The sequence below is a fragment of the Portunus trituberculatus genome, chromosome 50 (genome assembly GCF_017591435.1).
Source record: "Portunus trituberculatus isolate SZX2019 chromosome 50, ASM1759143v1, whole genome shotgun sequence".
In the NCBI taxonomy this organism is placed as follows: Eukaryota; Metazoa; Arthropoda; class Malacostraca; order Decapoda; family Portunidae; genus Portunus; species Portunus trituberculatus.
In genome coordinates, this window is record NC_059304.1 from 22,261,175 (window position 1) to 22,276,174 (window position 15,000).

General features: G+C 45.6%; 1 protein-coding gene and 1 non-coding gene across 10 annotated transcripts in view; one reads left to right on the forward strand and one right to left on the reverse strand.

The window, feature by feature from the left end:
* LOC123499566 (prolyl endopeptidase FAP-like) overlaps positions 1 to 15,000 on the forward strand; it is a 66,976-nt gene that overhangs the window by 51,914 nt on the left and 62 nt on the right. For 4 of the 9 annotated variants that reach the window (XM_045247701.1, XM_045247702.1, XM_045247703.1 and 1 more), the window contains 9 exons: positions 2,086 to 2,209; positions 2,965 to 3,205; positions 4,729 to 4,966; positions 5,909 to 6,055; positions 6,217 to 6,387; positions 6,879 to 7,036; positions 7,984 to 8,189; positions 9,511 to 9,791; positions 13,372 to 15,000. The exon at positions 13,372 to 15,000 is cut by the window's right edge and continues 62 nt beyond it. In XM_045247701.1, the coding sequence (XP_045103636.1) occupies positions 2,086 to 2,209; positions 2,965 to 3,205; positions 4,729 to 4,966; positions 5,909 to 6,055; positions 6,217 to 6,387; positions 6,879 to 7,036; positions 7,984 to 8,189; positions 9,511 to 9,791; positions 13,372 to 13,612 (1,807 nt within the window). In that variant the 3' untranslated portion in view covers positions 13,613 to 15,000. The remainder of the gene's footprint in view (positions 1 to 2,085; positions 2,210 to 2,964; positions 3,206 to 4,728; positions 4,967 to 5,908; positions 6,056 to 6,216; positions 6,388 to 6,878; positions 7,037 to 7,983; positions 8,190 to 9,510; positions 9,792 to 13,371) is intronic. The other 5 variants (XM_045247707.1, XM_045247708.1, XR_006673032.1 and 2 more) reach the window with 4 other exon arrangements.
* Positions 7 to 78, reverse strand: Trnag-ccc. Its single transcript has one exon. It is a non-coding gene; the product is annotated as a tRNA-Gly (tRNA).

A 15,000-nucleotide genomic window follows, 5' to 3' on the forward strand; every position in this document is an offset into this window, starting at 1 on the left:
TTTGCCTCGCCGCGCCGGGATTCGAACCCGGCCCTCTCGATTGGGAGTCGAGCGTGCTAACCACTACACTACGCGGTGTGTGTGTGTGTGTGTGTGTGTGTGTGTGTGTGTGTGTGTGTGTGTGTGTGTGTGTGTGTGTGTGTGCTGGAATCACGATCACTAGCTATGTCCATATATGGAAAGCCTAAGAGCTGCTATGTTTGTGGCCTTTTTCACAACGCAGTCTCCTCTCTATCAAACCCCGCCATCCTCCTGCTCATGGCAAGAAACTAATCACATATCACAGGAAATCCGTCGGTGTCTATAGCAGGAAACTCAGGGGATAATTTCACCTTATCAAATGACAGTTAGAGGACGGTACCAACGAGGGAGGCTGTGTGTGTGTGTGTGTGTGTGTGTGTGTGTGTGTGTGTGTGTGTGTGTGTGTGTGTGTGTGTGTGTGTGTGTGTGTGTGTGTGTGTGTGTGTTATGCCAGAGGTTTACAAGGCCGCAGGAGAAAATGCTCCCTGAATATGTTAGTTTCTCAAGAGTAGAGACAAAAGAATGATCCAAAATAGTAGTATTGCTTTGAAACCTTCCTCTTAATTTGAGTCACACAGAAGCAGAGAGGGACGAAATATTGAGAATACTAATTAACTCTTGCGTTAGGGAGGTAGCTGGAATAAGCGTGAAAGAAAGTCATGTGTAGGACAGTCAGGCAATAGCAAGATCAAAGGAGCAGTTAGTGTGAAAGCAGCAGTGCAAGATAAGAATATCACAGTAAAGAGAGAGAGAGAGAGAGAGAGAGAGAGAGAGAGAGAGAGAGAGAGAGAGAGAGAGAGAGAGAGAGAGAGAGAGAGAGAGAGAGAGAGAGAGAGAGAGAGAGAGAGAGAGAGAGAGAGAGAGAGAGAGAGAGAGAGAGAGAGACATAAGATAAGCTGTTAGAAAAGAGGTGTGTGTGTGTGTGTAATTCACTGTTTGATCTGCTGCAGTCTCTGACGAGACAGCCAGACGTTACCCTATGGAACGAGCTCAGAGCTCATTATTTCCGATCTTGGGATAGGTCTGAGACCAGGCACACACCACACACCGGGACAACAAGGTCACAACTCCTCGATTTACATCCCGTACCTACTCACTGCTAGGTGAACAGGGGCTACACGTGAAAGGAGACACACCCAAGTATCTCCACCCGGCCGGGGAATCGAACCCCGGTCATCTGGCTTGTGAAGCCAGCGCTCTAACCACTGAGCTACCGGGCCGTGTGTGTGTGTGTGTGTGTGTGTGTGTGTGTGTGTGTGTGTGTGTGTGTGTGTGTGTGTGTGTGTGTGTGTTTGCTATAACTATATGCTAAATTGATAATAATAACAACTACTAATCCAGCCAGACAAACTTCAACAAAAAAACTCAAACACGTAAGGCAAATAATTTCTTGGTGTTTCGGTCTTGCTTGCAACACACGTACAACACTCCCTACGCACGGCAACCTCCGCAACACAGTTTTCCTATAGTGTATGCATTCATCTTCCTACCGTTCTTTGTTATCCCTTTACCTTTTTTTTTTTTTTTTTTTTTTACATGTAGCCAATCAGTCCCCAGTCTTTTTATTGTCTTCTTGTCTCTAATCTTGATGGCACCTTCAGTATAAAGGAAATCTGCCCCTGAAACGAGAATGAGTAAAGTTATGAGACTGCCCTTCTATTTCTTGCATGTGTACCTAGTCCTTGTTCTCTCAATCCTACGTCTGTTGTCTTTTGAAGGAGTAAAAAGATAAGCTTGTTGATTCTAAGAGGTGCATACACACACACACACACACACACACACACACACACACACACACACACAACATTCTCTCTCTATTCTTTACCGCCCATTTCTTATTTCCCATATCTTTGCTACCTGTTTCCTCCAGCAGCAGTTAACTTTTCCTCCCTCTCTTACTCTTCCTTCCTCCATAGTTCCCTGTCATTTCTTCCCTTCCCTCACTTAACACATTCACATATTCTCCTCTTGTACTCATTCCAAGAACACACACACACACACACACACACACACACACACACACACACACACACACATGCTGAAGCCTATCCCCCACTCCTGCAGGTCTCATTACTTGGTCAGTGTGGGCTGGGTGAATGGGTCAACAGCGTGGGTGTCGTGGGCGTCGAGGGACCAGAGCACTGCAGTCCTGGCCACCTGCGACAACTCTACCTGGAACTGCTCCCTGGTGGGTCAAGCGTACGAGGTCATGCGAGGTCACAATGTTAGGAAGAGGAATGTTATAGACGTGTAGGATTGATGGCTTCTTAACCTCTTCAGTTCAGCACCATGACGCGTTTTCATATTCATTCTGCTTACTGTTTGGTGATTTTACACAGCTTCAGAAACTATGAGGGTGATTGAAATAGCGAAGACTGTGGCCATTAATCTTTTGACCTCCATAGACCATTCCTAACGAAAATAAAGTGGTCTAATCGTACACAAATCTCAAGGTAAAAATGTGTCCCAGTATTGAAAGGGTTAAATTTTCCTTTGTTTCCTTATTTTTCCTTTTTTTTTTGTTGTCATATGTATTAAAATGGTGATGCAGGTTACGTTATACATCACCATCACCACTAATCTCTCACCACCAGTAGCTAAGAACGTAAGAAAGTAACTACATCAAGAAGCCATCAGGCCCACACGTGGCAGTCGCTGTATAAATATTCATGTCATCTTTCACACCTCCCTCTTGACTCGGCACCAACAGCTTCATTACTGTCTTAACACTACTCTATTACCCTATCTCATCATCACCGCCATCACCACCACCACGCATTAAACTCTTTCCACACTATCACCACTACCCATCCTCACCACCACCACCACTCACCATCACTACCACCATCCTCTCATCATACCACAGTTCATCTCCTCCACTATGCACCACCACTCACCACCACCACCACCACCACCATCCCCAGCATCTCCCTCCCCCAACAGGTCCATGTGAACCACAAGGAGGGCGGTGGCGTGTCCCCTGTGGTTGGGTCAGTGGTGTGGGCTGGCAGCTGGGCCGTCTTCCCCTGGTCAGTCAAAACCCTATCGGGCGCCTGGCACAACCACGTGGCTCTAGTGGGTGCCAAAGAGGGCCGCCACGCTCCCCTCACCCTGGAGGACTACGACGTGACGGAGGTGCTCGGGTATGACACCAACAGGAGCCTCGTCTACTTCAGAGGTTCGGGTGAGTCTCAATGCCATATTCTGAAACATTTCTGCATCAAACCACCACCACTTTCAAATGCCTACATCTCAGTTGAAAGTACACGGATTTCTAATGGTTTTAATGGTTCTAGTGGGTAAGTTAGTAAGATTTCTGCATTATTTATACTGGAAACTCTTGAGAATATGGGTAAGTAGTTCAGTGGCCTTTGAAAATAGTCACGGTGGATGAAGAAGCAAAGTGTGTCAAAGTACAGGCCTCATAGGTAGTGAAGGACTGATGGAACCTTCATGTGACCTCTCGGCCTTATGGCAAGCTGTGGTGTTGGAACTGAGAGATTTAAGTTTTTTTTTTATGTTAAGGCCTATAGCGCCTGTAGGCATACTTGAAGAGTATACGTGGGAAGCGCTGTTAAGCTTCCGCCCTTTCGTGGAGCAGGCAATTTTATTTATAGTGGTACCCATATTAGGATACATATCACCACCCAAGCGCATCTTCGGTGTAACCACCTAGAACCTGGGCATCATGGTGACATGTATGCAACTTTAAACCACTCGAAAAATGGCATAGCTTCAAAACAGTATGTGGTGGGATTCGAACCTACAAGTGGACGTCTGCCCGATCCCACGCTCACCACCTTATCCAGTCTTGTTGAGGCCTGACAAGGAAGAGTGGCGTTGTGTGGGTTCCTTCACTAGAGGAGGAGGAGGAGGAGGAGGAGGAGGAGGAGGAGGATGGGAGGAGGAGGAGGAGGAGGAAGAGGAAGAGGAAGAGGAGGAGAAAGAGGAAGAGGAGGAGGAGGAGGAGGGAGGAAGGAGGAGGAGGGGGAAGGAGGAGGGGAGGAGGAGGAGGAGGGGGAGGAGGAGGAGGGGAGGAGGAGGAATGTTACAAAGTACAGCCGAGCAGCAACATAATAATTTAGATTCTTAAAAATCTAAGAACATAAGAAAATAAGGAAAGTTGCAAGAGGCTGTCAGGCCTACACGTGGCAGTCCCTGTGTGAATAGCAATACCTAATTCCACCTATTATCCCTCTCCATAAGTTTATTCAATCTTCTTTAAAAGCTCCCTATTGACTCAGCACTAACAACATGATTACTGAGTTCGTTCCATCCATCAATCACTCTGTTAGAGAACCAGCTCCTCATTTTTTTCCTAAACCTGAATTTCTCAAGCTTAAGCCTATTATTTCCTGTTTTATCCTGGCTACCGATCCTAATAACTTTGCTCATGTCCTCTTTGTTGTAACCCCTATACCAATTCAATACTTCTATCAGGTCCGCTTTTAACCTACGTCTCTCTAAGGAATGCAAATTTAGTTTCCTCATTTTCATCCTTGTAAGGTAATTCAGGAACTGCTCTTATATAACCTAACCTAACCTAACCTAACCTAACCTAACCTAACCTAACCTAACTTAACCTAGTAGATATAGGACAGTAAAGCTGCAGGAGCAGCAGTAGCAGGAAAAGGAAAAACACACACACACACATACAAAGACACACACACACACACACACACACACACGCACGTCTTCCTCTCCCAGTGCTGCAGAATGGCGCGGGCAGGCAGCAGGTGTACAGCGTGCAGATGGAGGATCAGAAGGTGGCGTGTGTTACCTGCCAACTGGGCTGCCCCTACGTGGAGGCCAACCCCAACCCCGCCCTCACCTACATGGTGGTGACCTGCCTGGGCACCGACCTGCCCTCCTCACACCTCCTGCGCCTTGCCACTAACAAAACACGCGCCTTCTCCACGCCCCTCCACAAGCAGGAACACTTGAGGTACGTAACACAAAGATGCTGGTGGTGGTGGTGTTACTAATACTACTGTACTACTATTACTACTGCTGCTGCCGCTACTACTACTGTTCCTACTACTATTACTACTGTTGCTGCTGCTGCTGCTACTACTACTACTACTACTGCTCTTACTACTATTATTACTGCTGTTGCTGCTCCTACTACTATTACTACTGCTGCTGCTACTGTTATCATTACTGCTGGCTGCTACTACTTCTTTTACTATTGTCGCTGCTACAACTATTATTTCTGCTGCTGCTACAACTACTATTACTTCTACTGCTGCTGCAACTATTACTTCTGCTGCTGCTGCAACTACTATTACTGCTGCTGCTGTTACTATTACTACTGCTACTGTTACTGTTGCTGCTATTACTACTAATATTAATGGTACTCGTGTTCTTGTTGCTACTCCTATTGCTATTACTGATACTAATATAATTACAATAGTTATCAATATCATAGTACAAGAATAATAACGCACTATTACTGCTACCATACTACTACTACTACTACTGCTGACACTAACGATCGTTGCTGATCATTGTAACAGTTATGCGCTTCACACTCAACTATCTAAAGCTCGTATTCTCAAACACTTCTATGTTTTATCTCCAAAAGGCTTTATTTAAATTTATACAAATTTTTAAGGTGTTTTACGGTTCTAGAGGTAGAGTGACAAGATTTCTACATTACTGACCGGAAAAACACTCTTGAAAACCTCGTTAATCCTCTCTGTGGCCTTTGAAAATAGTCGTGGTGAGAGAGCCAAGCGTTTCTTAATACGGGCCTAAGATTCGAATCACATATAATAATCAAGAAGAGACGGTGACCTGAACGAGAACACCTTGCCCGTTTAGCCGGTACCCACTCAGTCTCACCCAACCCAGCTCCCCCTAATGCCTCTCTCCCCGCCCCTCGCAGGTTAGCCCTCAAGGATCTCGCCCTCCCTATAGTGAACTCCTTCGATGTGGCCCTGGAGCCCGCCCTGCACGCCGCCGTCACCCTCACATTGCCCCCGGGGTGGTCCAACCAAGATGACACGCTTCTCTACCCGATGGTCGTGCAGATGTAAGAGAGAGAGAGAGAGAGAGAGAGAGAGAGAGAGAGAGAGAGAGAGAGAGAGAGAGAGAGAGAGAGAGAGAGAGAGAGGTAATGACGAAAGAAAAGTAAAACATTCAAAGAGTAGAGAAAAAGACAACTGTGTGGTAAAAGTGATGGTGATGGCGCAGGATCGGGCCGGGCGAGAAGGACGTGGAGGAGCAGCTGTGGCACCTGGGCTGGCGGGAGTATCTGTCATCGGGCCACCAGGTCGCCCACGCCAAGGTGCAGCTGTGGGGCGGCGACCCGTCCACGAGGGCCTCCACCCACACCCTGGCCATGCACCAGGCGAAGGTGGTCAGGTGAGTGTGTGTGTGTGTGTGTGTGTGTGTGTGTGTGTGTGTGTGTGTGTGTGTCTTGGAAATGTAAAATATTCTTGTTTTATATGTCTGGTAGTAGAATTTCAATATGTACTGTATGAAATGAGAATACATGGACAGATACCAAATGTGGAAATACTCCCCAGGACACACGTACTCTCACTATCAGTACAAGAAAATGATGAAAAAGCGAAATCAAACATAAATGAACATTGATCTAAGAAACCGCTAATACAATAAGAGGAAAGTAGAAAACACAATCAATTAACCATATACAAACATTTCATATATCATATCTAACAAAAAAAAAAGAAACATCTACAGAATATTTTTTTTTCACTTACATTCTCCCTTCTTTCTATCCCGTCCCATGCCTCCCGTGTGTGTGTGTGTGTGTGTGTGTGTGTGTGTGTGTGTGTGTGTGTGTGTGTGTGTGTGTGTGTGTGTGTGTGTGTGTGTGTGCGTGCGTGCAGGAAGATGCTAGAGCAGTTTGACTTCCTGGACGGTGACAACGTGGCTGTGTGGGGGTGGGGTTCCGGCGCCTCCCTCGCCCTGGACGCCGCCGCACTGGAGCCTTCCCTCATCAAGTGTGTGGCCGCCGTCAACCCCGTAGTCGACTGGCGCGCTCACGGCAAGTACAGAGCTATCACTATGTCCTAAAATTAATATCCCGGTGTCCTGTTCTCTAAAACAGTCAAAGGGACATTGACTCTCCTCTCACGATGTCCTATCGTCTTCTTTGCATGTTTAAAGCAATCGACAAACCCTTCACTCAAGATTTCAATGGACACTCACAACACACCATCTCGTTAGCCAGAAGACAAACGACTTAAGTTTAACATTGATAGTTACCATTTCGTTCTCAATCAAGTGCTTAGTTCTGCTCCCAACACTCACATTGTCTTCCACCACAGGCTTCTTCAAGATCATAACGTAAACCCGTAACACACAATTCTATCATTTTACTAGTCTGAAAAGAAACCACGGTATTCAGAGTTACTGAAATCCAAAAGCGTTCTGAATTGATTACCTACTTCTGCCGTCAACACCTGCATCATCTCAAAGTTAATTGTGTCCTTCAAGACAATAATACAACCTCCTAATGTAATATTCTATTAGCTTGAAGGAATATCACGGCCTTTTAGAGTGAGAGAGAACCCATATCATTCCAAATTAAGTGTTTAGTCCTGCTTGGAATCCTCCTATCCTTCCCCTTCCCCAGCATCTTAATGACCATAATATCATATTCTCAAATTTCTCTGTGCTTCATCTCCACTATCTCAAAACGCTTATTCAAATTTACACGAGGTTTTATGAAGCAGAGTGACAAGATTTTCATATTATTAACAGAAGGAACACTCTAGAAAATCCCGCTAATCATCCCTGTAGCCTTGGAAAATAGTCGTGGCGAGAAAGCAAAGCGTTTCTGAACAAGGACCATAATCTCACAACATGACATTTTAAAAACTTGCAGAACCACAGTAATTAGAAGGGAAACCCCAGCAGGGTTAGTGGGACAACAAATAGCTCCAGAGTAACTGTCTCGTCCTGCTGCCAACACACAAAACATCTTCACAGGCTCGTTCTGGGCGGAGCGGCTTCTGGGGTCGTCCACCAGTGAAGGGTCAGGACGCCGATACGAGGACAGCGATCTGACCCGCCTGGCGCCTTCACTCGGCAAAGGGCGAGTTCTGTTAGCACACGGCACCCGAGACCCCGCAGCCCACCACGCCTTCCTGCTGGCCCACGCCCTCATCTCCAGCGAGACTTACTTCACCCATGTGGTATGCTCATCTCCTCGCCTCGCCTCATTCTCTCGGTGTTGTCTTTTTTCATTACCGTGTTCGAGTGGCGTCAATGCGCGTTAGTTGTCCTTCCATGTTTTTTTTTTTTTTCAGTGCCTTTCTCATTTTTTTTTCTTTCCCAAGTCGTGTCTTTCTGACGCCGTTTTGTTTTCTATTTATTTATTTACTCATCTATTTATTTACTTTTTGTCTTCCTCTTACTTTTGCTTTGGCTCGTTGAGTCTTCTGCCGTGGTGTACCGGCTCTTCCTTCTCCTCCTGATCCTCCTCGTATTCTTATTCTTTCTTAATAGTGTGGATTGATTTTGTGCATTAAGAACTTCCAACATTTCTCCTCCTCTTCCTCTTCCACGAATTTCGTTAAGACATTGGTACTCGCGATGTGCCACGCTCGTTTCCTGGAAGGTTTTAGAGAAGTGGCACCAGCTGAAGCCCGACATCACCACCACCACATTCACAGTGTGAGGGATCCACATCACATCTGTTATCATAAAGCTGTCTTATTATTCTTTATTTGCTACTAGAATTTTTCCTAGGCATTTAAATTTACATATTACATTACTAGTACTACTACAGCCGTGTTTTCATTAATTGATGTTTATTATTTCAAACTGACAATATAGTTAATTATGTTCTCTTTAGTTACTTTTGTTCTGTTAAGTATTAATTTTACTGCTTTTATATAATCTTTTTATAATGCAACCTTGTGCCTCTTCCTTCCTTGTGTCTTTGCTTCATTATACAGATGCTGCTGCCTCTCTTCCCCCATTCCTTCCTTCCTTCCTTCCATTCTTCATTCCTTCCTTCCTTACATTCTTCATTCCTTTCCTTCCTTCCTGCCTTTCTTTCTTTCCTCCTTTTCATGCCCACAATACTATATCGCCCTGCCTCTCGTTGTGTTGCTTATATATATATATATATATTCTTTTTATTTTTAATACAGTACTAAAGTTTTATTTTACTATCACACACACACACACACACACACACACACACACACACACACACACACACACACACTCTCATTAATCCTTGCTTTACACCAGTAACACGTTTCTTGAGTCATTATCCACATCACTATTCCACTCCTCAATACCTACTGTCGCGCCGCCTCTCAGACAGGACTTCTCATCTTCCCAACTGTACCTCACCTTTACTCTTTGACAAACATCTTGCTTCTCTCCCCGCACATACGCTTCTCACCCTTGTCTTGCACCCTCAACTACCAGACACACACCTTATTTCTCTTTTCTCACTCCCGTTGTGTTCTCTTTCTTCTTTACCGCACAAACATCTTTCAGCCTTGGCTTGCATCCTCAACTACTCCCAAGCACACACACGCCTGCCGCCCTTGTCTTACCCGCGCCATCCATCACTCTCCCGCTGTAGGTGTACCCGGACCTAAGTTACCCGCTGTCCATGGTTCGCCTCCATCTGTACGAGGAGTTGGACCACTTCCTCCTGCAGAAGAGTTGTGTGGGTCGCCCCCTCGAGAGGAAAGTCACTCTCGATTGGGTCTAACTTATTATTTCTCCTGCCGCGCCGCCACCCACCACCAAGAGGTCTGCGTCAAGAACACGAGGTCTCGTAGTTAAATTAATCGAGGCCATTTATCTGTGCGGTGACCATAAGTACATACATCCATAGATCATAGGACTAATGGGTGACCGTGACCTTTGTTGCGGAAGTCAGGTGTTGGCAAGCCTGGCCTGTGTTCCTCAGTAGTTTCTAGAAATACTTCGTAGATGTGTTGCTGCTTTCCCATAAATAGATATTTTGTGATGTGTTAGCGGTAGGCACGAGACCCCTTTCCTGTGTGTGTGTGTGTGTGTGTGTGTGTGTGTGTGTGTGTGTGTGTGTGTGTGTGTGAGAGAGAGAGAGAGAGAGAGAGAGAGAGAGAGAGAGAGAGAGAGAGAGAGAGAGAGAGAGAGAGAGAGAGAGAGAGAGAGAGAGACTTTCAAATAATATAAATGAAAAAGTATGAAACTTTTGACATTTCTACACCCATAACAATAGGTGTGTGTGTGTGTGTGTGTGTGTGTAATTCACCTCGGTCGTCTGCTGGTCACCCAGCCAGTCTTCTCCATTACGGAGCAAGCTCAGAGCTCATAGACCGATCTTCGGGTAGGACTGAGACCACATAACACACTCCATACACCGGGAAAGCGAGGCCACAACCCCTCGAGTTACATCCCGTACCTATTTACTGCTAGGTGAACAGGGGCCACACATTAAGAGACTTACCCATTTGCCTCGCCGCTTACCGGGATTCGAACCCGGCCCTCTCGATTGTGAATCGAGCGTGCTAACCACTACACTACGCGGTGTGTGTGTTTCACTGTTTGATCTGCTGCAGTCTCTGACGAGACAGCCAGACGTTACCCTACGGAACGAGCTCAGAGCTCCTTATTTCTGATCTTCGGATAGGCCTGAGACCAGGCACACCACACATCGGGACAATAAGTGTGTGTGTGTGTGTGTGTGTGTGTGTGTGTGTGTGTGTGTGTGTGTGTGTGTGTGTGTGTGTGTGCGTAATTCACCACCCCGGTCGCCTGCTGGTCACCCAGCCAGTCTTCCCCATTACGGAGCGAGCTCAGAGCTCATAGACCGATCTTCTGGTAGGTCTAAGACGGCGTTCACACCAGAGTGATAAGATATTTATGTCAGAAACATGCGATACACGATAATTATCCTTAAGATAAGTAAGGTTCATACTGAAGCGATAAGACATGAGCCAGCAGCGAAGTGTAGCAGGAGGAATTTAGTCAGTAATCATGAGTTCATCGAGTGAGGATGAAGTTATAGCCAATATCGTACGACACTGAAGGAAGAGACACGCACTCTTTGTCTCTTGATACACGTATCTTACGACAGATGTCGCAATCGTACTGGTGTGAACCAGTTTTGTCGTCTCTCCATATTTTTAATGGATCTGAGCGCTTCGTATCTCACAAGACAATTATCGTCTATCGCTTACGACCTACAGACATGTATCTTATCACTCTGGTGTGAACGCCGCCTGAGACCACAACACACACTCCACACACCGGGATACCGAGGCCACAACCCCTCGAGTTACATCCCGTACCTATTTACTGATGGGTGAACAGGGGCTACACATTAAGAGGCTTGCCCATTTGCCTCGCCGCTTTCCGGGACTCGAAACCAGACCCTCTCGATTGTGAGTAGACCGTGCTAACCCCTGCACTACCTACGCGGTGTGTGTGTGTGTGTGTGTGTGTGTGTGTGTGTGTGTGTGTGTGTGTGTGTGAAGCCCGTACATGTACGATATTCGTGCATATGTGAACAAGTGGTGCAGTCATGTTGCCGCTCGTGGACCACCGGGAGGAGCAGCCCAGACCAGAGGCGGCGTCCTTACACTATATCCTGAAATGCTTGTGCGCCGTGGCTACACTACATTGATTTTAAAGGGCTGTAGTTGAAGTTACACGGATTTTTAAGGCCTTTTTTATGTTTTTAGTGATAAATTAACAAGATTTTTACTAGATCATATGGAGTAACAGTCTGAAGAACCAGGCTAATCGTTACTGTGGCTTTTGAAAATCGTCGTGATGGGGAGAGCAAAGCGTTACAGAATAAACGTCGTTATTGCAGGGAACTCATTAGTCACAGTGGCGAGGCAGCAGTCGCTTCAACTCATTAAACCCGAGTGGTGAGACTGTCTTATCGCAATTATTATCGCCTCACACGCGTTACAAACTGGTATCTTTTTTCATGGTGGAATCAATTTATACAGAGAGAGAGAGAGAGAGAGAGAGAGAGAGAGAGAGAGAGAGAGAGAGAGAGAGAGAGAGAGAGAGAGAGAAATAGGTGAGGAACTACTGAATGCTTTAAACGACTGTTGCCTTGTTAGCGCGGATGGGTCTTCGCTCGTCCTCACTTCATCCTCCTTCACAGGGCCTCCACAACTGAGCTCATGACTGAACTACAAACATCCCCCACCCTTCCGACGTTCCTGCATCTTGTTAATTAAATCTAGGTCATCACTCGCTATCACCCACTGTCTCCCTCTTCCTCTCCTTACCCTCCTCCGCCTTCCCCAATTACCTTCTCCCCTGTCGTCCACCCTACCACCTGATGTGTCCCCTCCCTTCCCCCTCCCTCCTCCATTACCTCCACAGTCTCCTTCTCCACTTATCCAACAGCCTTCTCCCCATTAAACTGCCAACCCTGAAATTAATCACAGCTGCATCCACGTACGAAGTCACTTACAGATGGATTATATAACCTCCATATCCTGAGACTGATTGTGGAGAGCCAGTAGCAGCCAGCCACTTAGTCTATCTTGTGTTAGGTGTAGAGTACCTCCCAAAACTGTCTTTAAAGCGTGGTGCGGAGAAAGCGACAGTATAAAACCTTCTGTCGGTAAGGTTGGTATGCATGGTTTGACGTGTTGCTACTGTTCATGCCTATCTATTTCCCATACGTCAACCCTCCCTAGAGTGCAGGGCTGCCAACTGTTGCCACTGTATCACCAAACGTGTCAGATGTCTTCCATGGAGTCAGAATGTAGACCTCTTGCTTTTCACTGATAGTTTTGGGAGCTGCTGTACCTGTAGATAATTCTGAGGTCCCTGAGGCTAAACTTTTCATCATGGAGATCTCGGATATGCAACTCATTATAATTTTCCAGTTAGTAGGGCGAGATATTTAATGTGTCACATGCTATGTGAAGTCAAGTAGGTTGTAGGATTCCCTAAAGTTGTTTCCAAACGAGGGCACGTGTGTGTGTGTGTGTGTGTGTGTGTGTGTGTGTGTGTGTGTGTGTGTGTGTGTGTGTGTGTGTGCATTATACCTATTATAAAATTATACAAGTAACCAATTAAGTACTCTACGTAACTAAGGCTCCCATAGAGTTAATCCAGTGGTATTAATGCGGTTTTCACCATATCACAAAAACATTATCATTTTATGCCAAAAGTTCATATCTTTGTATTCCTTTTTTTTTCTCTTTTTCTTTTTAACTGTATTAATACCCATTGACTTGTTAACGGAGATACTGATGAAAACTGCAAATTAACCAATCAACTGTACACCAGTCCCTTCAATTCCTCTTCGCACAGCACAGTTGACATCTGGCACTCGGCAGGCACTGATCCCCTCCTGACGCACCCCTAACCCTCACTCTCCCCGTCCCGCAGGTCTACACTGACGACGACTACATGCTGGACCTCAACCGCTACCATCTCATCAATGCCTTCACCGAATTCTTTTTCACCTGGCTCCACGACCCCCTTACCTACGAGCTGCAGGAGGCCTGAGTCACCACGCCCACGCACCCAATCGGCCTGCCAGCGTGCCCCAAAGGAAAGTTCTGAGTGTCTACCTACCTCAACGCCTCCGCCTGCGCGTTGTCTCAGGTGGACGTTCGTGATACAGTAGAAGAATGGAAGATTAGTATTACTTGTAGATGTGTAGGAAGGACCTGTTTTGTAATCCAGAGACGAAGAAAACATAAGCCAGATCGCACACACACGTACCAACCAACGTAAGGTAAACCAAACTAAAAGATGTCTCCGATTGTCTCGTCTCGCGGCCAGGAGCAAGTGTGGCGTCTCATCTCCAATGCGGACTGTTCTTTGATCACTTCTCGTCCTTCCCTAAATTTTCTACTGTGTATATATTTGTGCTCACAGTCTAGTATTTATTTGAATTTCTTTGGTTTTCTAAGAGAGAGAGAGAGAGAGAGAGTGTGTGTGTGTGTGTGTGTGTGTGCTGTTTCGGGTTCCCTTGAAGCAGTGTGAATCATGTAAATACGTAACACTGTTGTTCGCTCTGGTTGTTCAGAGTCTCACAATTAGCTGATAAAATAGATAACAAAGAATAAAATGTATGAGAAGTTTTCCTTAGAAGTGCAGTAAACATACGCTTAGATATGAAAGGAGCGAACTTGACACATGTACATACTAAAGATAGCATTCCTCTAGTGTATCTATTTTTCTCTTGTAACTCATTCCTGACTAGCCAGATTAGTGACTTTGTATACACATATATATATTTTCTTCCTCTCACATTCAACAGATCGAAAGTCTCTCGGGGAACGTGTAGAAGCACTTACTACACTCCACGTTACAAGCCTCCCTGTAGCCTACGTACACTCTCTCGTCTTGGCCTTCACTGCACATCACTCCTTGTTGACTTCTATACATTGTTACTCGCCTGTGTGTGTGTGTTGTGTGTGTGTGTGTGTGTGTGTGTGTGTGTGTGTGTGTGAAACTTCTCTATTTCATGTCATCATACACACAATCCCAGGTCAATTCGTAAGGATAATAACAATAATAGAAAAAGAAAAAAACAACAACAACAGATAGGTCTCTTATGATGTCAATTTTTCGTTTTATCGTAACCCACATTACCTGACGCATCTCAGCCACTGCTACTACTACTACTACTACTACTACTACTACTACTACTACTACTACTACTACTACTACTATTTCTATACCACGGTTTGAAATTACAGTAATACCAAAGATTTTACCACTTCAGAAGGCCGAACAAGAACAGACTGACTGGTTGATTGAAATATCTTCAGGCTCCACAAGAGAGAGAGAGAGAGAGAGAGAGAGAGAGAGAGAGAGAGAGAGAGAGAAATAATGATATATGCTATCTTTTCCATCCTGTTTCAACACCGGGAAAAAATTGACCTTTGTGTGTGTGTGTGTGTGTGTGTGTGTGTGTGTGTTTGTGTGTGTGTTACTGTACTTAGAAACTATATGTTTGATCTGTTAAAAGTAAAGTTTCAAGCAATACTCGGTAAGCATTCCTCA